Source organism: Oncorhynchus mykiss, chromosome 5 (genome assembly GCF_013265735.2).
Source record: "Oncorhynchus mykiss isolate Arlee chromosome 5, USDA_OmykA_1.1, whole genome shotgun sequence".
Taxonomy (NCBI): domain Eukaryota; kingdom Metazoa; phylum Chordata; class Actinopteri; order Salmoniformes; family Salmonidae; genus Oncorhynchus; species Oncorhynchus mykiss.
Genome location: NC_048569.1, coordinates 53,349,131 through 53,374,291, shown reverse-complemented (window position 1 = coordinate 53,374,291; position 25,161 = coordinate 53,349,131). Strand labels below are relative to the sequence as shown.

The following is a 25,161-nucleotide window of genomic DNA, read 5'->3' as shown; positions in this document are numbered from 1 at the left end:
CAGCAAGTTCCAGGAAGAGTCTTGGTGGTTTCAAACTTATTCCATTTAAGAATGATGGAGGAAACTACAGTGCCTTGCGAAAGTATTCGGCCCCCTTGAACTTTGCGACCTTTTGCCACATTTCAGGCTTCAAACATAAAGATATAAAACTGTATTTTTTTTGTGAAGAATCAACAACAAGTGGGACACAATCATGAAGTGGAACGACATTTATTGGATATTTCAAACTTTTTTAACAAATCAAAAACTGAAAATTTGGGCATGTAAAATTATTCAGCCCCTTTACTTTCAGTGCAGCAAACTCTCTCCAGAAGTTCAGTGAGGATCTCTGAATGATCCAATGTTGACCTAAATGACTAATGATGATAAATACAATCCACCTGTGTGTAATCAAGTCTCCGTATAAATGCACCTGCACTGTGATAGTCTCAGAGGTCCGTTAAAAGCGCAGAGAGCATCATGAAGAACAAGGAACACACGAGGCAGATCCGAGATACTGTTGTGAAGAAGTTTAAAGCCGGATTTGGATACAAAAATATTTCCCAAGCTTTAAACATCCCAAGGAGCACTGTGCAAGCGATAATATTGAAATGGAAGGAGTTTCAGACCACTGCAAATCTACCAAGACCTGGCCGTCCCTCTAAACTTTCAGCTCATACAAGGAGAAGACTGATCAGAGATGCAGCCAAGAGGCCCATGATCACTCTGGATGAACTGCAGAGATCTACAGCTGAGGTGGGAGACTCTGTCCATAGGACAACAATCAGTCGTATATTGCACAAATCTGGCCTTTATGGAAGAGTGGCAAGAAGAAAGCCATTTCTTAAAGATATCCATAAAAAGTGTTGTTTAAAGTTTGCCACAAGCCACCTGGGAGACACACCAAACATGTGGAAGAAGGTGCTCTGGTCAGATGAAACCAAAATTGAACTTTTTGGCAACAATGCAAAACGTTATGTTTGGCGTAAAAGCAACACAGCTCATCACCCTGAACATACCATCCCCACTGTCAAACATGGTGGTGGCAGCATCATGGTTTGGGCCTGCTTTTCTTCAGCAGGGACAGGGAAGATTGGTTAAAATTGATGGGAAGATGGATGGAGCCAAATACAGGACCATTCTGGAAGAAAACCTGATGGAGTCTGCAAAAGACCTGAGACTGGGACGGAGATTTGTCTTCCAACAAGACAATGATCCAAAACATAAAGCAAAATCTACAATGGAATGGTTCAAAAATAAACATATCCAGGTGTTAGAATGGCCAAGTCAAAGTCCAGACCTGAATCCAATTGAGAATCTGTGGAAAGAACTGAAAACTGCTGTTCACAAATGCTCTCCATCCAACCTCACTGAGCTCGAGCTGTTTTGCAAGGAGGAATGGGAAAACATTTCAGTCTCTCGATGTGCAAAACTGATAGAGACATACCCCAAGCGACTTACAGCTGTAATCGCAGCAAAAGGTGGCGCTACAAAGTATTAACTTAAGGGGGCTGAATAATTTTGCACGCCCAATTTTTCAGTTTTTGATTTGTTAAAAAAGTTTGAAATATCGAATAAATGTCGTTCCACTTCATGATTGTGTCCCACTTGTTGTTGATTCTTCACAAAAACATACAGTTTTATATCTTTATGTTTGAAGCCTGAAATGTGGCAAAAGGTCGCAAAGTTCAAGGGGGCCGAATACTTTCGCAAGGCACTGTATGTTATTGGACCTTCAATGATGCAGACTTTATTTTTTGCTACCCTTCCCCAGATCTGTGCCTTGACACAATCCTGTCTCGGAGCGCTACGGGCAATTCCGTCGACCACATGGCTTGGTGTTTGCTCTGATGTGCACTGTCAACTGTGGGACCTTATATAGACAGGTGTGTGCGCCTTTCCAAATTATGTCCAATCGATTTAATTTAAAACAGGTGTACTCCAATTAAGTTATAGAAACATCTCAAGGATGATCAATGGAAACAGGATGCACCTGAGCTGAATTGAGTCTCATAGCAAAGGGTCTGAACGCTTACGTATTTTCTGCTTATTATTTTCAATACATTTGCAAAAAAATTAACAACCTGTTTTCAGTTGTCATTATGGGGTATTGTGTGTAGATTGATGAGGATAACATACAGCCTTATTCTGAAGTTGATAAAATGTAACAACATTTGGAACAAGTCAAGGGGTCTGAATACTTTCCGAATGCACCGTATCTTTATTAGAAAGAATACTATATTTTCCTGGAAGGAGTGATGCTAAATGTAAATAATGTCTAAACATACCCTACTCTCCCCTAACCATAAATGGTCAGAATACTAAAATAATAATGGATTACAGTCTAACAAGTTATTGTGACATACAGATAACTTGAGCTCATAGAAAATGTTGACGTGTGCAGTGGGTCCCTGGTTCGCTCCCAGCACGAGCAGTACAGGGATGGATGAAAAAACAACTGTAATCCATTACATTAGCAGAAAAAATATTGTAATCATATTACATATACTTTTGAAAAAATAGATTACTTAGAGGATTACTTTTAAATTCAAGGAAGATGATTGTGAGAATAAAAACATTGACACTTTTCTTAATGACATTCAAATCAGCATTGTAAAAATGAGCTAATTTTATATTTGAAGCGATATCATTAATATAGGAGGAGAGTCAGCCCGAGAATTGACCCGAGAATTGAACCCTGTTGCACCCCCATAGAGAGTGCCAGAGGTCTGGACAACAGGCCCTCCGATTTGACACATTGAACACGTGTTGGCGGATCCCATTACGTCGCATAGCGCGCTCTGTAGGTGTGGCTACATTGCGCGCTCTGAATAAATACCAGTAAACCGCCTGCAACTAAAGAACTAGATCAATTCAAGAAAGCCATCTATGCATATTAGTCTCCGTATCAGCACCAACTGGCAGATTTAAATGTACTCTGATCTTGTATTTTATTTAAACTCATTTTATGGTTAGGAACATATGAATCATTAAAACGGCTGTCTCGTCGTTTTTCAGGCCTACCACAGTTGTCATCTGCAGACTTAATAATGGTGTTGGAATCGTGCCTGGCCATGCAGTCATGGGAGTACAGGAGGGGACTGAGCACGCACCTGTAGGTGGCTCCATTGTTGAGGATCAGCGTGGTAGATGTGTTGCTACCTACCCTCGCCACCTGGGGGTGGCCCGTCTGGAAGTCCAGGATCCAGTTGCAGAGGGAGGAGGTGTTTAGTCTTAGAGCTTTGAGGGTACTATGGTGTTGAACGCTGAGCTGTAGTCAATTAATAGCATTCTCACATAAGTGTTCCTTTTGTTCAGGTGGGAAAGGGCAGTGTGGAGTAAAGGTCGACCGTTTAATCGGAATTGCCGATTTAATTAAGGCCGATTTCAAGTTTTCATAATAATCGGAAAACGCTATTTTTGGACACCGATTTGGCCGATTTAAAAAATACTAATAATAATTCTTGATTTGATTTATTTAACTAGGCAAGTCAGTTAAGAACATTCTTATTTTCAATGACGGCCTAGGAACGGTGGGTTAATAACTGCCTTGTTCAGGGGCAGAACGACAGAGTTTTACCTTGTCAGCTCGTGGCTTCAATCTTGCAACCTTACAGTTAACTAGTCCAACGCTCTAACCACCTGCCTCTTGCACCATTGCACTCCACGAGGAGCCTGCCTGTTAGGTGAATATAGTAAGAAGCGAAGGTAAGTTGCTAGCTAGCATTAGAATTATAAAAAACAATCGATCATAATCACTAGTTAACTACACATGGTTGATATTACTAGTTTATCTAGCGTGTCCTGCGTTGCATATAATCGATGCGGTGCGCATTCATGAAACAGGACTGTCATTACTCCAACATGGACCTAACCATAAACATCAATGCCTTTCTTAAAATCAATACACAGAAGTATATATTTTTAAACCTGCATATTTAGCTAAAAGAAATCCAGATTAGCAGGCAATATTAACCAGGTGAAATTGTCACTTCTCTTGCGTTTATTGCACGCAGAGTCAGGGTATATGCAACAGTTTGGGCCGCCTAATTTGCCAGAATTTTACGTAATTGTGACATAACATTGAAGGTTGTGCAATGTAACAGGAATATTTAGACTTATGGATGCCACCCGTTAGATAAAATACGGAACGGTTCCGTATTTCACTGAAAGAATAAACGTCCTGTTTTCGAGATGATAGTTTCCGGATTCGACCATATTAATGACCTAAGGCTCGTATTTCTGTGTGTTATCGTGTTATAACTGTCTATGATTTGATAGAGCAGTCTGAATGAGTGATGGAAGGCAGCAGCAGGCTCGTAAGCATTCATTCAACCAGCAGCTGTTTATGACTTCAAGCCTATCATCTCCCGAGATTAGGCTGGTGTAACCGATGTGAAATGGCTAGCTAGTTAGCTAATAGCTAATAACGTTTCAAATGTCACTCGCTCTGAGACTTGGAGTAGTTGTTCCCCTTGCTCTGCATGGGTAACGCTGCTTCGAGGGTGGCTGTTGTCGATGTGTTCCTGGTTCGAGCCCAGGTAGCGGCGAGGAGAGGGACGGAAGCTATACTGTTACACTGGCAATACTAAAGTGCCTATAAGAACATCCAATAGTCTAAGGTATATGAAATACAAATGGTATAGAGAGAAATAGTCCTATAATAACTACAACCTAAAACTTCTTACCTGGGAATATTGAAGACTCATATTAAAAGGAACCACCAGCTTTCATATGTTCTCATGTTCTGAGCAAGGAACTTAAGCGTTAGCTTTCTTACATGGCACATATTGCACTTTTACTTTCTTCCCCAACACTTTGTTTTTGCATTATTTAAACCAAATTGAACATGTTTCATTATTTATTGGAGGCTAAATTGATTTTATTGATGTATTATATTAAGATAAAATAAGTGTTCATTCAGTATTGTTGTAATTGTCATTATTACAAATATATATTTTTTAAATCAACCGATTTAATCCGAATCGGCGTGTTTTGGTCCTCCAATAATCGGTATCAGCATTGAAAAATCATAATTGGTCGACCTCTAGTGTGGAGTGCAATAGAGATTGCATCATCTGTGGATCTGTTTGGGCGGTATGCAAATTGGAGTGTGTCTATGGTTTCTGGGATAATGGTGTTGATGTGAGCCATGACCAGCCTTTCAAAGCACTTCATGGCTACGGACGTGAGTGCTACGTGTCTGTAGTCATTTAGGCAGATTGCCTTTATTATGTCAGCTGTTATGACATGGTTATGACCATGTCATAAGGTGGTATGACACTGGGTTAGTTAGGTATGACACTGGGTGGTATGACACACACGATTAGTGGGTTAATAGCATGCTATTCTCATGCTTAAATTCAAGGTCAGAATATGCATAGATAGAAAAACGCATAAGGGAATTACGTTCCATTTACATCCGCTTAACTTGGGTCGGAATCTGGGCCAAATAGTTTCAAAGTAGCTGATATAGGATCTGTTTTTGCATTATACATTCCTACTCTGAGAAATATTTATGAATATGGGCCCTGTTTTGTAAATCTGGTCTGTAAGTAATCCATATTTACTACTACACTAAACAAAATAATAAAAACATGTAAATTGTGGGTCCCATGTTTCATGAGCTGAAATAAAAGATACCTCAAATGTTGTGCACAAATTTGTTTACATCCCTGTTTGTGAGCATTTCTCCTTTGCCAAGATAGTCTAACCCCCCCCCCCCCTGACAGGTGTGGCATATCAAGAAGCTGATTAAATAGAATGATCATTAGACAGGTACACCTTGTGACGGGGACAATAAAAGGCCAATCTAAAATGTGCAGTTTGGTCACACAACACAATGCCACAGATGCCTCAAATGTTGAGGGAGTGTGCAATTGGCATGCCAGACTACAGGAATGTCCGCAAGCGCTGTTGCCAGAGAATGGAATGTTCATTTAAGACTCCTCCAACATCATTTTAGAGAATTTGTCAGTACGTCCAACTGGCCTCACAACCGCAGACCACGTGTATGGCGTCGTGTGGGTGAGCGGTTTTCTGATCTCAACATTGTGAACTTGAAATCAAATTTTATTTGTCACATACACATGTTAATGTGAGTGTAGCGAAATATTTGTGCTTCTAGTTCTGACAATGCAGCAATAACCAACGAGTAATCTAACCTATCAATTTCAACTACCTTATATACACAAGTGTAAAGGAATGAAGAAAATTGTCATAAAAATATATGAATGAGCAATGGTACAGAATGGCATAGGCAAGATGCAGTAGATGGTATAGAGTACAGTGTATATACATATGAGATGAGTAATGTAGGGTATGTAAACATTATATGAAGTGGCATTGTTGAAGTGGCTAGTGATACATTTTTATATTGTTAAAGTGGCTGGAGTTGAGTCAGTATGTTGGCAGCAGCCACTCGGTGTTAGTGGTGGCTGTTTAACAGTCTGATGGCCTTGAGATAGAAGCTGTTTTTCAGTATCTCGGTCCCTGCTTTGATGCATCTGTATTGACCTCGCCTTCTGGATGATAGCGGGGTGAACAGGCAGTGGCTCGGGTGGTTGTTGTCCTTGATGATCTTTATGGCCTTCCTCTGACATCGGGTGATGTAGGTGTCCTTGGAGGGTAGGTAGTTTGCCCCCGGTGATGCGTTGTGCAGACCTCACTACCCTCTGGAGAGCCTTGCGGTTGTGGGCGGAGCAGTTGCCGTACCAGGCGGTGATACAGCCCGACAGGATGCTCTCGATTGTGCATCTGTAAAAGTTTAAATGCTTTTGGTGACAAGCCAATATTTCTTCAGCCTCCTGAGGTTGAAGAGGCGCTGTTGTGCCTTCTTCACTGTCTGGGTGGACCAATTCAGTTTGTCCGTGATGTGTATGCCGAGGAACTTAACTTACTACCCTCTCCACTACTGTCCCGTCGATTGGGGGGGGGGGGGGGGTGCCGCCCCTTTGCTGTTTCCTGAAGTTCACGATCATCTCCTTTGTTTTGTTGACGTTGAGTTTGAGGTTATTTTCCCGACACCACACTCCGAGGGCCCTCACCTCCTCCCTGTAGGTCTCATCGTTGTTGGTAATCAAGCCTACCACTGTAGTGTCGTCTGCAAACTTGATGATTGAGTTGGAGGCGTGCATGGCCACGCAGTCGTGGGTGAACAGAGTACAGGAGAGGGCTCAGAACGCACTCTTGTGGGGCCCCAGTGTTGAGGATCAGCGGAGTGGAGATGTTACCTACCCTCACCACCAGGGGGCGGCCCGTCAGGAAGTCCAGTACCCAGTTGCACAGGGCGGGGTCGAGACCCAGGGTCTCGAGCTTGATGACGAGTTTGGAGGGTACTATGGAGTTAAATGCTGAGCTGTAGTCGAACAGCATTCTCACATAGGTATTCCTGTTGTCCAGATGAGTTAGGGCAGTGTGGTTGCGATTGTGTCTGTGGACCTATTGGGGCGGGAAGCAAATTGGAGTGGGTCTACGGTGTCAGGTAGGGTGGAGGTGATATGGTCCTTGACTAGTCTCTCAAAGCACTTCATGATGACGGAAGTGAGTGTGACGGGGCGGTAGTCGTTTAGTTCAGTTACCTTAGCTTTCTTGGGAACAGGAACAATGGTGGCCCTCTTGAGGCATGTGGGGACAGCAGACTGGGATAAGGATTGATTGAATATGTCCGTAAACACACCAGCCAGCTGGTCTGCGCATGCTCTGAGGACGTGGCTGGGGATGCCGTCTGGGCCTGCAGCCCTGCGAGGGTTAACACGTTTAAATGTTTTACTCACGTCTGCTGCAGTGAAGGAGTCTGCAGGTTTTGGTAGCTTGGCCGTGTCAGTGGCACTGTATTGTCCTCAAAGCGAGCAGGTCACCTTGCCCTGATTAAAAGCTGTGGTTTGCGCTTTAAGTTTTGTGCGAATTCTGCCATGAATCCACGGTTTCTGGTTTGGGAATGTTTTTAATAGTTGCTGTGGGTACGACATCACCGATGCACTTGCTAATAAACTCTCTCGCCGACTCAGCATATTCTTCAATGTTGTTTGATGCAATGCGGAGCATATCCCAGTCCACGTGATCGAATCAATCTTGAAGTGTAGAATCCGATTTGGTTGGACCAGCGTTGAACAGACCTGAGCGCGGGAGCCTCCTGTTTTAGTCTGTCTATAAGCAAGGAGCAAAAAAATGGAGTCGTGGTCAGCTTTTCCAAAGGGCGGGGGAGGGCCTTATATGCGTTGCGGATGTTAGAATAACAATGATCCAGAGTTTTACCAGCCCTGGTTGCACAATCGATATGCTGATAGAATTTATGGAGTCTTGTTTTCAGATTGGGTTTGTTAAAATCCCCAGTTACAATGAATGCAGCCTCAGGATATGTGGTTTCCAGTTTACATAGTCAAATTAAGTTCGTTCAGGGCCATCGATGTGTCTGCTTGGGGGGAATATATGCGGCTGTGATTATAATCAAAGATAATTCTCTTGGTAGATAATGCTGTCGACATTTGATTGTGAGAAATTCTAAGTCAGGTGAACAGAAGGACTTGAGTTCCTGTATGTTATGATCACAAGGCATAAGGTTTCTGTCGGCGCGATGCGTGAAGAAACCAGCCGGCTGTACCGACTCCGATAGCGTGTCTCGAGTGAGCCATGTTTCCATGGCTCACATGGTGTGCCCCTTGGTGGGGTTATGATATGGGCAGGCATAAACTACGGACAACAAACACAATTGCATTTTATCGATTGCAATTTTAATGCACAGAGATACCGTGACGAGATCCTGAGGCCCATTGTCATGCCATTCATTCACCACACTCACCTCGTAATTCAGCATAGTGCACATCCTCATGTCGCAAGGATCTGTACACAATACCTGGAAGTGGAAAATGTCCCAGTCCTTCCATGGGCTGCATATTCACCAGACATGTCACCCATTGAGCATGTTTGTGTTGCAGTTCCCACCAATATCCAGCAACTTCGTACAGCCATTGAAGAGTGGGGCAACATTCTACAGGCCACAATCAACAGCCTGATTAACTTTATGTTAAGCGCTGCATGAGGCAAATGGTCACACCAGATACTGACTGAATGTTTTTTTTTAAATCCTCGCCCCTACCCATTTCTTTTTGTTGTATCTGTGACCAACAGATGCAGATCTGTATTCTCATTCATGTGAAATCCATAGAACAGGGCCTAATGGATTTATTTCAATTGAATGATTTCCTTACATGAACTGTAACTCAGTAAAATCTTTGAAATGGTTGCATTTATATTTTTGTTCAGTGCATTTATTGTAATGTTTAGTGCAGTAAGACTAATTGTTTAAGACCACACTATATAGCACTAACGTTTATGGTAGCCAGTTAACCATTGAACGTGTGTGTGAGCCATGCAACACTTTTAGATAAACAACCATCAACTCGCTCTCTCTCAACATTATTTTTATTATTCATATTGAACAGGACATATATTCTCAATCTGTTTTATCTTTGTCTATCCCACCTGGAGACATGAAGCTGATGACTGTAGCTGCTGGTTCTGTTGCTTCTGGTGGGGTCTCGGGCCCATGAGAACTCTGGAAAAGATAAAGAATTTATGGACTTTAACCCATTTTCATGATAATACGGATAATAACATAATCGACACTGATGCTCTTTCTCTTTGAGGCCATTATATATTATCCACCCCTGCAGGCTAGTACTTGGAAACAAACAAGCGTCACATACTCAACTCTGTCCTCCTCCTCTTCATATGGAAACAATAATTCAGGCAGAGCAGGCCCAGCAGATGTGATTAGGTGACTTAATCCTTCCCCGATCTCTGTGGATTCATTACTAAAAAAAACAACCTGGCTCTCTTTCACCAGCATTTTCAATTGAAACGAACAGAAGCCTAATTATTTTAGTCATGGAGGAGCAGAGCTAGCCGCGGGAACCCGCCCTGCCTCTACCCTGGAAGGAGAAACACTGCTGATGAGATTCGTTGAGCAGTACTCCCTGTGCCTGGACTGAAATGCGTTACAACAAAAGCCAAGGAAGCAGGAGAACAGACAGAAAGCAGAATGAAGAAATTAAAAAACAGGACCAAAGGTCCACAGCCCAATCAAGTTGATCTGGGAGCAAACAGAGCAGAAGCAGCCGCAAGTCTTCAAAAGAGGATAAGCCAAACTGATCAAATCTTAAGTCCCAGAGAGCACCACAGCTCCAATCACTTTTAACCCTCAGATAGGAGTCAAATAGATGATTCAAATACTTGTGCTACTTCATTTAGTTTGTCCAGTAAATTGTAAAGTATTGGAATGGTTACAACATCTCCAATTGCAAAATTCAAGCGCCCCTCAAAGTATAAAAACATATTTGACAGACGTGTTTGACCAAGGTCTGATAATCACTGCTTCATTCTTGTGCTTTAACATCCATTTCAGATATGTTAAAAATTCTGAGTGGGCACAAAATACGTGAGGATACCTGGGGGGTGGTCTGGAAGGGGGCTCTGTCAGGAAGTTAGCATTTTTCAAACACCTGAAACTGCTTTTTTCCTGAAAATGTAGAGCCCTAATCATTATGCTTGTCAGTAAAAAAAAAATCTGCATATCTATAACCATACCTTTTTGAGCTGTCTGTATCCTCCTGGTTGGTGGTTATTTTGTTAAAGAAACTAAACCTGCTACTCTGCATCGCTGCAAAAAATGTAAAGGAATGTGAGTCTTATTTAGTAATTGCTTGCTTTAAAAAAAAGTATACCAAACTTGCCAGTAGGCATGCCAGCTAAGATAATTAGACAAGCTAGCTACTCTAACTTGATAGATAGCCTGCAATGGCTTCTTGGTATCTTGACTTGCTAAAGCCTACTTGATAAAATTGCTCTTTGGCTAGTAGTATTACATAGAAACACCAGCCCAAAATTCAACAACAAAAATAAGTCACGTTTATGGCAATGTCTGTGTATTTAGAGACATACGTGTCGGAGAAACAATCTTTCACAATTGGACACCCAAAATCATGCCTTTTGTTTATATTTTGGGAATACAGGGGAAGTGTACCTAGGCGTCAGTCTGCTTAACTGTAGGGGAAGCACTGAATACATCTACACTCATAAAGCAGAGCTTCAGTTCATAGACCTTCTCTGACTTGCTGAATATGAGCAACAATAATGTCACCATAATGAACTGCCATCTGGACAATGTTCCTACATTCGAGAGCACTCATTAGACTAAGGACACAACACACAATCTCCGGTCATAAAGGGGACTGGGAGGACACAAACAGTGGAGGAGATGGAGAGCAGCTCTCCCCAGCTGGGGTGACCAGAGGTTACACTTCTACACACGCCCACGTCCACACATCACGCGCACACTGAATCCAGCAGGAAGGCAACTGTGACCTTCAGGAATAAAAATGTATAACTGATATTTTGTAACGCCATCATATTTTTAGACCACTTTGCCACTACATTTTCTGGAGAATGATATGCTTTCATTTGTGGCCTCTAGATAGGGGTGCCATCACAGTAATGAGGTTCCCATTCATTTCAAAGACTTTGGATAGGTCTCTGCTTATAATGCTTTTTTTTATGGGTTTCTTGGCTGCTGCTGAGGAACTGATTCGCAGCAATCACTTGACAAAATAATTGGACAAGAAGGGTTCAGGTTCAAGTTAACTCATCATACTAAAACACATGGAAATGTTACATGCTGACCAAACCGGCTCTGCGCGCCATCGTGATTTTGTTTATCCCCATCAGATGCGTTCATGACACACAGGTTAAAATACCAAAACCAATGATATTAATTTGGGAACAGGTTGAAAAACAAACATTCATGGCCATTTAGCTAGCTTGCTGTTGCTTGCTAATTTGTCCTGGGAGATAAACATTGGGTTGTTATTTTACCTGAAATGCACAAGTTCCTTTTTTTGCTGGATATTTTGAGTCATACAAAATGTTCTGTACTCTGACAATCTACAAATAAAGGGGAAACCTAGTTCAAATAAAATGTTATTGGTAACATACACATATTTAGCAGATGTTATTGCGTGTGTAGTGAAATACTTGTCTTCCTAGCTCCAACAGTGTAGTAGTATCTAACGATACACACCTCAAAGTAAAATAATGGAATTAAGAAATATATAAATATTAGGTTAGCCGTCTTCTAGTCGATGCCACTCTGAGATTGCTCATCCTATTTAAGCGCCTAAAAAAACAGTAAGTAGATGGGTGAGGCTGGACTTGCTTGCGCAAGCAGTTTGGAGGAAATGATTGAATAGTGCCTTCAGAAAGTATTCATACCGCTTGACTTATTAAACATTTTGTTACAGCCTGAATTCAAAATTGATTAATTATATTTGATTTCACACTCATCTACACACAATACCCCATAATGACAAAGCGAAAACAGGTTTTTAGAAATGTAGCAAATGTATAAAAACAAACTGAAATATGACATTTACATAAGTATTCCGACCCTTTACTCAGTACTTTGTTAAAGCACCTTTTGGCAGCAATTACAGCTGTGAGTCTTTATGGGTAAGTCTCTAAATGCTTTCCACACCTAGATTGTGCAGCATTTGCCCATTATTCTTCCCTAAATTATTCACACTTTGTCAAATTGGTTGGTGAAAATTGTTAGACAACCATTTTCAGGTCTTGCCATAGTGTTTAAAGTAGATTTAAGTTAAAACTGTAAAATGCTGACCAGACCGCTTTGCGTGCATGTTGATTTTGTTCACACACACCAGACGCTATCAGGACACACAGGTTGAAATATCAAAATGAACTCTGAACTAACTAAACTCTGCAACAAAAAATAAACGTCCTCTCACTGTCAACTGCGTTTTTATTTTCAGCAAACTTAACATGAAAAAATGTGTATGGACATACGACTCAACTGAGACAGACAAACTGAACAAGTTACACAGACATGTGACTAACAGAAATTGAATAATGTGTCCCTGAACAAAGGGGAGGGGGTCAAAATCAAAAGTAACAGTCAGAATCTGGTGTGGCCACCAGCTGCATTAAGTACTGCTGTGCATCTCCTCATGGCCAGTTCTTGCTGTGAGATGTTACCCCACTCTTCCACCAAGGCACCTGCAAGTTCCCGGATATTTCAAGGGGGCAATGGCCCTAGCCCCCACCCTCCGATCCAACAGGTCCCAGACGTGCTCATTGGGATTGAGATCCGGGCTCTTCGCTGGCCATGGCAGAACACTGACATTCCTGTCTTGCAGGAACAGAACGAGCAGTATGGCTGGTGGCATTGTCATGCTGGAGGGTCATGTCAGGATGAGCCTGCAGGAAGGGTACCACATGAGGGAGGAGGATGTCTGCCCTGTAACGTACAGCATTGAGATTGCCTGCAATGACAACAAGCCCAGTCCGATGATGCTGTGGCACACCACCCCAGACCATGACGGAGCATCCACCTCCAAATAAATCCTGCTCCAGAGTACAGGCCTCGGTGTAACGCTCATTTCTTCATCAATAAACGCGAATCCAAGCATCACCCATGGTGAGACACAACAGCGACTCATCAGTGAAGAGCACTTTTTGCCAGTCCTGTCTGGTCCAGCGACGGTGGGTTTGTGCCCACAGGCGACGTTGTTACTGGTGATGTCTGGTGAGGACCTGCCTAACAACAGGCCTTCAAGCCCTCAGTCCAGCCTCTGTCATCAATAGGCTGAGAGTCTGAGCACTGATGGAGGGGTTGTGCGTTCCTGGTGTAACTCGGGCAGTTGCCATCCTGTACCTGTCCCGCAGGTGTGATGTTCGGGTGTACCGATCCTGTGCAGGTGTTGTTACACGTGGTCTGCCACTGCGAGGACGATCAGCTGTCCATCCTTTCTCCGTGTAGTGCTGTATTAGGCGTCTCACAGAACGGACATTGCAATTTATTGCCCTGGCCACATCTACAATCCTCATGCCTCCTTGCAGCATGCCTAAGGCACGTTCACGCAGATGAGCAGAGACGGCTTTCTTTTGGTGTTTTTCAGAGTCAGTAGAAAGGCCTCTTTAGTGTCCTAAGTTTTCATAACTGTGACCTTAATTGCCTACTGTCTGTAAGCTGTTAGTGTCTTAACGACAGTTCCACAGGTGCATGTTAATTGTTTATGGTTCATTGAACAGGCATGGGAAACAGTGTTTAAACCCTTTACAATAAATATCAGTGAAGTTATTTGGATTTTTAGTTCATTAATTTGGGGACAGGTCGAAGCTTGAAACATTTATTGCAATTTAGCTCGCTAGCTTGCTGTTGCGAGCTAATTTGTCCTGGGATATAAACATTAGGTTGTTTTTATCTGAAATACTCTGACAATTAATCCACAGATAAAAGGGTAAAAGTTTGTTTCTAGTCACCTCTCCTCCTTCAGGCTTCTTCTTTGCACTTTATGGCGGTTGGCAACCAACTTTAAGGTGCTTAACCACTGCCGACTGGAGTGTGGACCTCCCCCTTTCAATCACCCACGTTGGTATATGCTCCTAAAAACCAATGAGATGGGATGCAGCGCGTCACACATAGAACCAATTTCTATTTTAGCGCCTGGCTACACAGATGCTCGTTGATGCGCGCTAGAAGTGTGGGTGAAAAATCTAGGATTTTGCCTGTGCTTAGCTCCATTCTGTTTTTTCTTATCCTGAAAAGCTCCCCAGTCCTTAATGATTACAAGCATACACATTACATAATGCAGCCATCACTGTGCTTGAAAATATGGAGTGGTACTCCGTAACGTGTTGATTTAGATTTACCCCAAACATAACTGTTTTCAGGACTCATGTTTTGGAATATTTGCATTCTGTTCAGGCTTCCTTTTCACTTTCTCAATTATGTTAGCATTGTGGAGTAACTACAATTTTCTCCTTTCACAGCCACTTAACGCTAACTGTTTTAACAGTCACCATTGTCCCCATGGTGAAATCTGAGCTGTTTCTTTCCTTTCCGGCAACTGAGTTAGGAAGGGCGCCTTTATCTTTGTAGTGACTGGGTATATTAATACACCATCCAAAATGTAATTAATAACTTCACAATGCTCAAATGGATATTAATTGTCTGTTTTTTTACATTTTATTTTGACCCATCTACCAACATGAGCAATTCTTTGTGAGGCATTGGAAAACCTCGTCTTTGTGGTTGAGTCTGTTTTGAAATTCACTGCTCGGCTGAGGGACCTTACAATTATCTGTACCTCATCTCTGTACATAGTCATTCAAAATCATGTTAAACACTTATTGTCCACAGTGAGTCCAGGCAACTTATTTTGTGACTTAAGAAAATACTTGTCTCGACAGTGACACATTTTAATTCAAAGGGTTTGAATACTTTCTGAAGGCACTATGTGTACATTTATTTTGCAAAGTTCGTGCACGCAATGCTGGCGGTTTGGCCAGCATGTTAGGACTTGGGAGACAGGATACAAGTGGTTAGAAAGAGCCAATTATGTAATGCAGTGGTTAGTTAGAACAATGTAGAGCAAGATGTTGTCCTTTAAGACATGGTTTTGGTTGCTAGGATGGACGAGAGGCATAAAAATCAAGAATAAAACAGAAGGAGAAAAAAAAGATTCAACTTTGTCCTGGTGGTACTTCCTTGCCACATTATTTGTCCTAGTAGTAACCTACAACAAACACTCATCCCGATCAACATCAAATGTTAGTCTACAAACACTTTCATTAAGAAACATTGTAGGTAAAACGATTATGGGATATGTAAACTGTCCAAATTGATAAGTCTTTTATCTCATAACGTCCTGTGAACAACAACTGACTACTGTGTTCACACTTGGCACGATATTCTCCCGCCAAACTGAACTACGAGACAGGAACACTGGACGCATAACATCACGCGCCAGCAGCACATGGCTGTAGCAATCCCTAGCTAAACAGTTTTCTATGCTGAGCAAGGCTTCTATGCATTTTTTTAGTTAGATCTGACAAAAACGGCTATTTTGGTTTCTGCAATCTATCGTGTGGTGTCCAACTCCGATCGGTGTTCTCTCAGGCATAATGTGGCGATAGAACTTTGTTAAACACAGTCCCGTTTCTGTCTTTGATTGTACTGCAATTTACATAATCTCGCACCAAATTATCGGAAGACAAGAGACCCTGGTTTCGCGCGCTGAGGCTAAACTCCGGACACAGTTTTGAGTGACAGGTATTATAGCCCCTCAGAGAGCAACTCAGAAGTGGTAATAGCCAATAGTGAAACAAAGTTGTTTTTTTTTGGCAGGCGGGGAATCACTGTTGAAGATTCTCATTGATTCAGTCCCCTGAAAGCAGTCTATACAGAGGAGTTGTGTACGGATTAAGCTTGACGGTTTACTAAACGTAATTTAATTATCTACATTTGGAAGAAAAAACTGGTAATATAAATGTTTATACTTTGACAAGTTTGGTATTTTGAAAGTTGCTGGCTGAAACTTGGCACAGTGGATAAGCTAGCTAACGTTAACTTTGCTAACATTTGGTAGGGTGAATTCGAAATATTCTAGTTAAAGTTTGTCGAGGGAAATGAACGTTAACGTTACATGCTTCACATTACTCACTAGGTACGTGTCAGTGTGATCAATGTAATAATATTTAATTTGGTTACCTAGCGAGCTACTTCAACTCCACAATTTATTAGATACTAACCTTCGTTATGTTGTCGCGTTATCTAGCTACTGTAGCTAGGCTAATGTAACGTGGTGTGCTGTCAATGTCGATTACCACATCCACCAGTAGTCTGATTTAATCAGGCTATAACTACCTATGTAAGTACCAATTGTGTAGAACCGCCTGATTAAATCAGACTGCTGAAACTATTGCCTGATATCGTAAATGTTCCCTACAAGCCAGAATGTTAAATAAATCAATTTAAACGGCGCTCTAATGTTACATTACCGGTTATCTGTGCGGTTTCTCTTTCAACTGCTCGAAATGAGACGATATCAACTGGAAAAAAATCTTTATGAAACTTTTTAGAGATCCTGTAGGTACAGTATATGGTTCGGCTTGGCACCGAGGTAGCCAGTAGTTCAGATCCGCTTGCTTACAGCAGCACTAGGGTCGGACAGGTTTCCTGTGTAGAATAAGACCCCACGGAGCCAGCAGCAAGATTTGGCTTGGAAAACATACCCCAATCCAGGGATAATAAATGCGTTGCACCCAGAATTGTCCCGTTGTCCCAACTGTTGCACCGAGAAGATTGAAGGACTGCTAATAAAAAAATAAAAATAATCTGCCCACACTAGTTGCTGCTCAACTTCACAGAAAATTGGGGAGTTTTATTGGCTACCAACAGAATGGAGCAGAGACCAGGCTTTGAAAATTCAGCTGCGACTACATCGATTTGCATAAGGTCAATACTTTAACAAAATGTAATTATGAAATGCTTACCTTGAACCCATGTTTGTCCTCTGTAGTTGAGAGCCTTCCTTTGCTGAAATCAGTACTTTTCTTTTTTTTCAATGAACGTTACATGGAACCCAAACCGGCTGCGCACGTGCACCATCATGCATAAATGTATTTTGTCCCCCCACACCAAACGCAATCACGACACACAGATTAAAATATCAACCAATTACATTCATTTGGGGACCGGTCGAAAAGCATAAAACTTTTATGGCAATTTAGCTAGCTAGCTTGCACTTGCTAGCTAATTTGTCCTGGGATATAAACATTGAGTTGTTATTTTACCTAAAAATGCACAAGGTCCTCTACTCCGACAATGAATCCACACACAAAACGGTCAACCGAATCTTATCTAGTCATCTCTCCTTCCAGTCCCCACGCGGGTATAACCAATGAGGAGATGGCAAGTGGGTACCTGCTTCTATAAACTAATGAGGTGGTAGAGGCAGGACTTGCAGCGCGATCTGCGTCAAATTGAACTGACTTCTATTTTAGCCCTTGGCAACGTAGATGCTTGTTGGCATGCACAGTGGGTGCAATAATTTAATAATATAGGTTTCAACATTTATTTTGCAACGCTCGCCCACTCGACGCAAGCGGTGTAGTCAGCCTGTTAGTGCTATCATTTTGAACACATGCACCTAAATATTTTCCTGTGATACATGGAATTTTTATTTGGGTGCCCGCAAGGGGGAAAAAATGTTTAATTGCTAACAACTTATATTATTAATACCTCAAATATTGTGCTCCTTTTTATTTTGCTATTACATTTTCAACTTAGCTCCTTGTAAAAAATATATTTTAAAAAAGGCAGCGTAGAACCCTGCAACTGTTTCATTGTTGAGATAAAATTGACACATGCGCATTTGCACTTAATTCCACAAAGCCTGGTCTCTGCTCCACTCCGTTAGTTGAGTTCATCAATCTTACTACACCGTGGAGTTTAGTCGGCTAGTGTTATATTGGATATTCGGTTTTCTCTTGTCAAAAGCAATTAAACCAAGCATGCCATGAACATTGTATATTCTGAATCAGGAGGATGGAGAACAATTTTTTAAATCTTATAAAAAAATCAAATTCATACGTCGTTGTTTCGATCCCCAGATTCAGAACATACCATTTTCATGGTCATGTCATGCTTGGTTCAATAGCTATTGATGAGAGGGGAACCAACTATCCAAAATTAATTTGACCTCGGTGCCAATATATGAACCACCTACTGGCTCTCTTAAGTCAGGTAAACAATACTTTCCTGTAGATCTTTTGAGCTGCTGAAAATCAAACTGCACAGACACAACAGGTGGAATAAGTTTTAATAAAATTATTATATATTTTTAAACGTTCTGGCTTGTAAGGTACAATTTTGCAGCCATTTGTTTTATATAGAAATTCTGTGTTACAGCCTGATTTAATCAGACTAGATGTGTGGGTGCTAGCCGCTTCTAGCTAGTTAGCTTCTGAATTTCAATGGCTACCCATCAGCTGTTAGGTAGTATGACTAGCTAGTTAACATAGAACTAAATTAGCTTAACTTACTAAGATAGCTAGGTAGCTATTGCAAAATTGTTTGTTTTCGCCAGCTATGGAGATATTACTTGCAGATTGTAATATTCACTTGTATAGCTAGCTACGCCAATAGGCAGGTAGCCTAGCGGTTAAGAGCTGATTTGAAATCCTGAGCAGGCAAGGTTCTGAGCATGGCAGTTCTGCCCAACAACTGCTCCCCGGACACCGACGACATGTATGTTGATTAAGGCAGCCCCCCACACCTCTCTGATTTAGGGGTAGGGTTAAATGCAGAAGACATATTTTGGTTGAATGCATTTTTGTATCCCCTTTCCCTAACCAGCCGAGAAAGCAAATGGCGCGCTTTCTTGAAGCATACATAAAATTCCCTGGTTGAGATATTTAAATAGCTAGCTACTTATAATTAGGTTGGCGCACAATTGGACCAGCGTCGTCCGGGGTAGGCCGTCATTGTAAATAAGAATTTGTTCTTAACCGGCTTGCCTAGTTAAATAAAGGTTACACTACACTGACCAAAACATTATTTTGTTGGCTTTTACGCGTGTCCCCATTACCAGTAAAACATAATCAATACCTATTTCTTTCACTTACTTGCTGTTTCGTTGTTCATTTGTTCTGTTTCATTCTCAATCATGATTTCTATGGAACACCGTTTGGGTCTTTGCGTGTCAAAAAAATATACTATTTAACACTGTTTGACATGCCAAATAACACTGTTTGACGTACCAAATAACACCTGAATATGACTGCACGTCACATAATAATTTAAGTGCGTTCATAATTTTTTCCCGTAGTTATTACAGTGTAATCAATCACTCATATTTCATGTCATGCTATGATGCTGGTAAAGTTGTCTCGCGCATCTACAGTGCTGATATATATATTTTTTTATATCCTGCATCCCTACTTTTTATTGTTCGGGGCTCTACGCTGATGTCCATCTAAGTAGAAATGTAGAAGCATACAAATCATTCTAGGAGAACAATTGAAGTATTTGAGTGGTCAAATCATAAGAAATGACAAAGTTCATATGAGTTTTTTGGAGTGATCACTTCACAATGATTAGGTGAGCCAAATGTTCAGCTGTCGCTTTAAGAGATGTGCTGTTACCATGGTAATTTGGGCACGCACTTTATGTGATGGAAAATATTATTGACTTCGAACTCAAACTAACATTGAAAAACAACCTAGTTTGACTACCCTCCCACTGTTTGCCGAATTCTTTGCTTTTGTTTTCCTTAAGACGTCGGTGGGCGGCGCCGCGATGGTCGTCAGCAAAATGGGACACCTGGGCATTGGTGTGTCCCATGTGAACAAAACCTAACTGGCCAAGAAACACGAGGATAAAGTTACACTGTAATAGACTTTCTTGTCAATTCAAGTAACTTATACCTTAAGAAAAAAAAAAGTCCCCAAATTATCTGACCACCTGCCAACATGGCTGATGAAATGGACATTCTTACGCGCCAATGATTAGTCTGTTACCTGCATTTAGGGGGTGTTAATTTCCAACCCTGTGTGTGCCCCATCCTAGCGCCACCAGCTGACCAGAGGAAACTAGCCTCCTCCCAGCTGAACACTACGCTCGCTAGCTAATGTAAAATAAAACAAATGGGCTGTCAAATATAACTTATGCTGGGTGTGCACTACACGACTTTCAATCTTAACATCGCTGAGCCTCATATTAAACGGCTTTCTTTCCTAAACCATGTGGCACAGACGGGTCCCACCACAAGATTCTTAATTTGGTTGTGAAGATTCTTGATACTACGCTGTTTCGCAAAAACAATGTCATTGTTAGCGTAGCTAGAACGAGATGTGGCTCAAAAGCAAGCCTCAAATGTTTTCAGTCCGACATTCACACTTGCCAGAGTTGCACCATCTAACCAACATTTTGAATTGATTAACATTGCTTGTGAACTTCAGCGCTGTAACGATTTTGATACTTTAGTTAAAGGCAAGCGCATAGGCTACTAGTAATAGCAGGGCATAAAATTAACTCCTGCCAAATGCAGGTAGATTTATTTATTGGCGTGCAGGTCAATTTGCAGGGCTCTACAGTGCAAGTATTACATTTGTGAATATAAAGTAAAATATGAGCATGTGCGAGTTAGTGTACTAAAAATGCTGCAGTAGCTGGCTTCCTAGTATATCTGCTGTTTTTGTTACATAGTGACTAAAATACAAATCCTACAACCCAACGGGCGCGTTAACGTTGCCTGGCAGGGGAGCAGTGAAGAACGGATAATTTTTTACTCAAGTTTACAAAGTGAAACTTTGTCCTTCTGTTTCTCGGATATTTACATTTTTGTTCAAGATTTCTTGTTTTAGAAACATTACAATGTTTGGTCATTCTTTTTAGTTTGGTGCAAAATATTTTGCCTGGTTTAAAGATTTGCGTGGCTGGTAGAATTTGTATATTTTATCTACCTGCCACAGTGGCTGGTGGACCAAACTGTTTATTTAAGGCCCTGAGTTTGTCATCGCTCGTGCTCAAGTCTACACATTCTGTGTGTTGCGAAACGTCATTTCACTGGCTTCTTCTCTGGCGAGCTCTCAGCACCAATAGTAATAGTGCCTACAAAAAGACGTCAACTCCACCACGGCTCGTTGGTCAATTCTTATGGGGAACTTAATGTTTTTATTGTTGATCAGGTCTGTGGTAAACACCGGCTTAGGAGATCTTAAGTTTTGTACTATGAGATCATCAGCTAGTGTCACTTGTGAATTTTGAAGCATTTGTAATCAAAACATGCACAAAGGCTTCATAAAGGTCATGTTAACTGACTAATATCTCAGAACAAAACCTATAAGATCTAAGCATGTGTTAACCTCAGACCTTATTTTCAGCATTTATCCCAAAACCCCATTTCCTCATTCATTTACCCCATAGGAATGGCTGAATGAACCAGAAATTGCTGTGCCCCGAGTAGGGTCCCAAAATCATGTAGTGTACGCTGTACTTAGCTTATGTTGTAGTTTCGAGTCAGTAGTTATGTTTAGGCAGGGCAAGTCCGTTTTGGTGATTTCAGGTATCATAAAAATGTGTCACAGTATGTTTTTTGAAAATATTTTTTTACCAGATTGAAGTACAGTACCATTTGGAAATGTTAACATTCAATTTATAGTCCTAAAACCTAAGTTAAATGTTGCTGCCACTGCTTCCCGTTGACAAGACATTTAGATAAATAGTCCAAAGTCAAAACAGTTTAATGTGTCAAAATCAATATGTACAAAGTTTGATATATTAAAAACATAAAATGTACTATCTACACATACAGTACATGTTAACAAAAAAAAAAGAAATTGTGACTTTTAAGCAAGTCGGTTAAGAACAAATTCTTATTTACAATGACGGTCTCCCCCAGCCAAACCCTAACCCGGGCGACGCTGGGCGAATTGTGCGCGTGGTCAATCTGACGTGTGCATTGGCCTTGCAGAGTTTATGGTGCAGAAGTCAGGGCATCCATAGGACTTGTGTTTTGCACAGCAGCGCTGTTGTCAAGGAAGTGAGTTTGTGTTTATTCCCGACCTCCCGCCCCCACCATCGTCAACCAATCATGTCAATGCGGAGCTATACGGAGCCCTCCGCATTAAGAAATCTGAGAGGCACACGGAGATGAGGTACGCAGCTCAATTTGGCCTCTGCATGCCTCCGGAGGCTCCACAATTGTCACACCCTCCATACAAAGCCATTTTTGGATCAAGCATAAATTGGCAGTTAATGTGTTGAAACAGTGTGCTTAACATTGTCAGGAAGTGAAGCCACATTGTTTGTTTGATACAAGGATGGGGTTGCAGTAGCTGCATTTAAAAGGGGTAGGAGTGGCTTAGTAATCCAGTTTTCCACACTGTATTAAAATCAGTATGGCATGTTTGTTGAATGTTGATTTGCCTTGTCATTGGGAATTGAAATTACTTGGAAGCCTTTCTTTACTGACATTGATCCACTTGGTCAATGGTATTAATCAATAGTTGGCACAGTAATACAGTACTCAAAGGAAAGAAGTGGAGAAACATTGAACGACACTGCTTTTTCAACTCGAGTGTATTAGATGCCATGCTGCTGTTAACCCACAGTTTGGCTCCTTTCTGCACAGGGCAGCTGCAATGTGGATTCAAGTGCGCACCATGGATGGCAAGGAGACTCATCGGATTGACTCACTGTCCAAGCTCACCAAGGTGGATGAGCTGCGCCTCAAGATCTCGGAGCTCTTCAAGGTTGAGCCAGAAAGACAGAGGCTCTTTTACCGGGGCAAGCAGGTGTGGCAGATGACTACTTTTCTGTTTCAATTCAGTTACAACAGAGTTGCTGGGGTCCTTACTGATCATGTCTGAATGTGTATGTTCTGTGTCTGATCCCAGATGGAGGATAGCCACACCATCTTTGATTACAACGTGGGGCTGAATGATATAGTGCAGCTCCTTGTTAGACAGGCTACGCCCCCTGCCGCTGTCCTCAAGAGCAAGGACAAAGAAGCCGAGCTCTCTGACTCTGACTCTGGCTGTGGCTCGGCACAGAGCGAGTCGGACAAGAGCTCGACCCACTCTGAGGCAGAGGTGCAAGCAGCCGGAACCTCTGCCCAAACAGACACACCAGACCTGGTTGACCCGGGATTTGGCTTTTACAAGGTAAACATGGAGCATCTCTACAAGGATGAATATTTGCTGTATTGGTATCATTTGATGGAGTGAAAGGATGCTTTTAACTGGATATATGTAAAATGGTAAATCTGCTTCAATATGGTGGAGCCTTCTTGAATTGGCGTTGCATCTATTGTGAAAAGTCTTCATTTTAAATTGCAATACAGATGTTTAATCTGTGACAGTAGCATTGCATGGGTCACTTTACAATATCCATATTTTTTTTTTTTTTCAGATGAATGAGTTTGTTGACGCCAGAGACTTGAACATGGGCGCCTGGTTTGAGGCCCAGATTGTGAACATTACAAAGACCACAAAGACACCTGGAGAGGAAGAGGGCTCTGACTCTAAACCTGGCGAAGAGGAAGTTATTCACTACCATGTCAAATATGAAGAGTGAGAACTTCATGTATTCCATATTTTAAAGATCTGTTTGGAGACATTATGCCTCATTGGTGACATTTGACAGTTACCCATAATGAACATGTATAGAAAAATGATTGAATATGTCCGTGTGGAAGGTGTTGCTGTCTGTCGATGAGCTGGACCAATGGGGGCATTGCTTTTTGGTGGCTTTTTGGCGGCTTGAGTGCTTTATTTGTTCCATTTCCTCCTCCTACTCTTGACTTTTTATGTATTGCTTTTTTGAGTGCAGTCCCACTCCATCGGTCTTTCCTGATGAAACTATATGCAATTCCATAACACTGCAATTGGCAAATAGAACATTTGTGCTTGATAATTTGCACATTGCTCTGCCACATTGCAAGCAAAACAAGTGTAAGAACCGGAGGAACATTGAAATGAACAATTACTCGCATTGTTTCCAGCAGTCAGGCCCTCAGAATTCAAACACCTTATTTGACCTGCTTCTGTTCTCTCCCGATATGTCAATCATCTTACAAAAGCCCCATTATGTAGGAAGCACCTGCTGTGTGTCTGAACTGAATACTGACACTGCCTATGTCTGTGTGGTCTCTCTCTCTAGCTACCCAGAGAACGGAGTGGTGCCTCTGCAGTCCAAGGATGTACGCCCACGCGCCCGCACAGTCTACCAGTGGCACCAGCTGGAGGCGGGCATGGTGGTCATGGTAAACTTCAACCCAGACGAACCCAAAGAGCGCGGCTACTGGTACGACGCCCAGATCCAGAAGAAGAGGGAGACACGCACTGTGCACGAGATCTACGCCAAAATACTGCTGGGGTAATATAATTGGCTCTGTTAGTCTCCGCTGTAAACCCCTTCCCCTTAAAGGGTCATACCATGATGGTAATGGTATTAAAGGAGTTCAGTGACTGATCTGATTGTATGGTGTGTTCTAATGATTTGTTGAAATTCATAGATTACTTGTTATACAGTATTGATACATCTACACCGTATGGTTTGTACTTTAGTATTATGTTAATGTCAAAGTTTTGCTATTTTATATAATTGTTTTGCATATTAGGACCATGAAGGGTATACCTAGAGTTCATGTTTATTTCAGGGTTGCCGGTGACTCCCTAAACGACTGTCGCATCATGTTCTTGACTGAGATCTACAAAATCGAGGAGCCTGGAGCCTTGGATGGATCCGGAGCGGGATCTGATAGCCCATTGAAAAGTAAGTTGGAGCTGTTTGCAGGGCTTTAAATAAAATGTAATTGGTAG

The 25,161-nt window shown here is 41.7% G+C and overlaps 1 protein-coding gene across 5 annotated transcripts in view; it reads left to right on the top strand.

Moving 5' to 3' along the window:
- The window catches only part of LOC110524026 (E3 ubiquitin-protein ligase UHRF1), a 42,267-nt gene that overhangs the window by 2,308 nt on the left and 14,798 nt on the right, over positions 1-25,161 (top strand). Inside the window, exons 1-6 of one of the 5 annotated variants that reach the window (XM_021603313.2) lie at positions 16,160-16,313; positions 22,971-23,133; positions 23,236-23,502; positions 23,750-23,910; positions 24,500-24,715; positions 24,999-25,114. In XM_021603313.2, coding sequence (XP_021458988.2) covers positions 22,981-23,133; positions 23,236-23,502; positions 23,750-23,910; positions 24,500-24,715; positions 24,999-25,114 — 913 coding nt within the window. In that variant the 5' untranslated portion in view covers positions 16,160-16,313; positions 22,971-22,980. Of the gene's footprint in view, positions 1-16,159; positions 16,314-16,390; positions 16,500-17,219; positions 17,291-22,474; positions 22,495-22,970; positions 23,134-23,235; positions 23,503-23,749; positions 23,911-24,499; positions 24,716-24,998; positions 25,115-25,161 lie in introns of those variants that run through there. The other 4 variants (XM_021603312.2, XM_036977814.1, XM_036977816.1 and 1 more) reach the window with 4 other exon arrangements.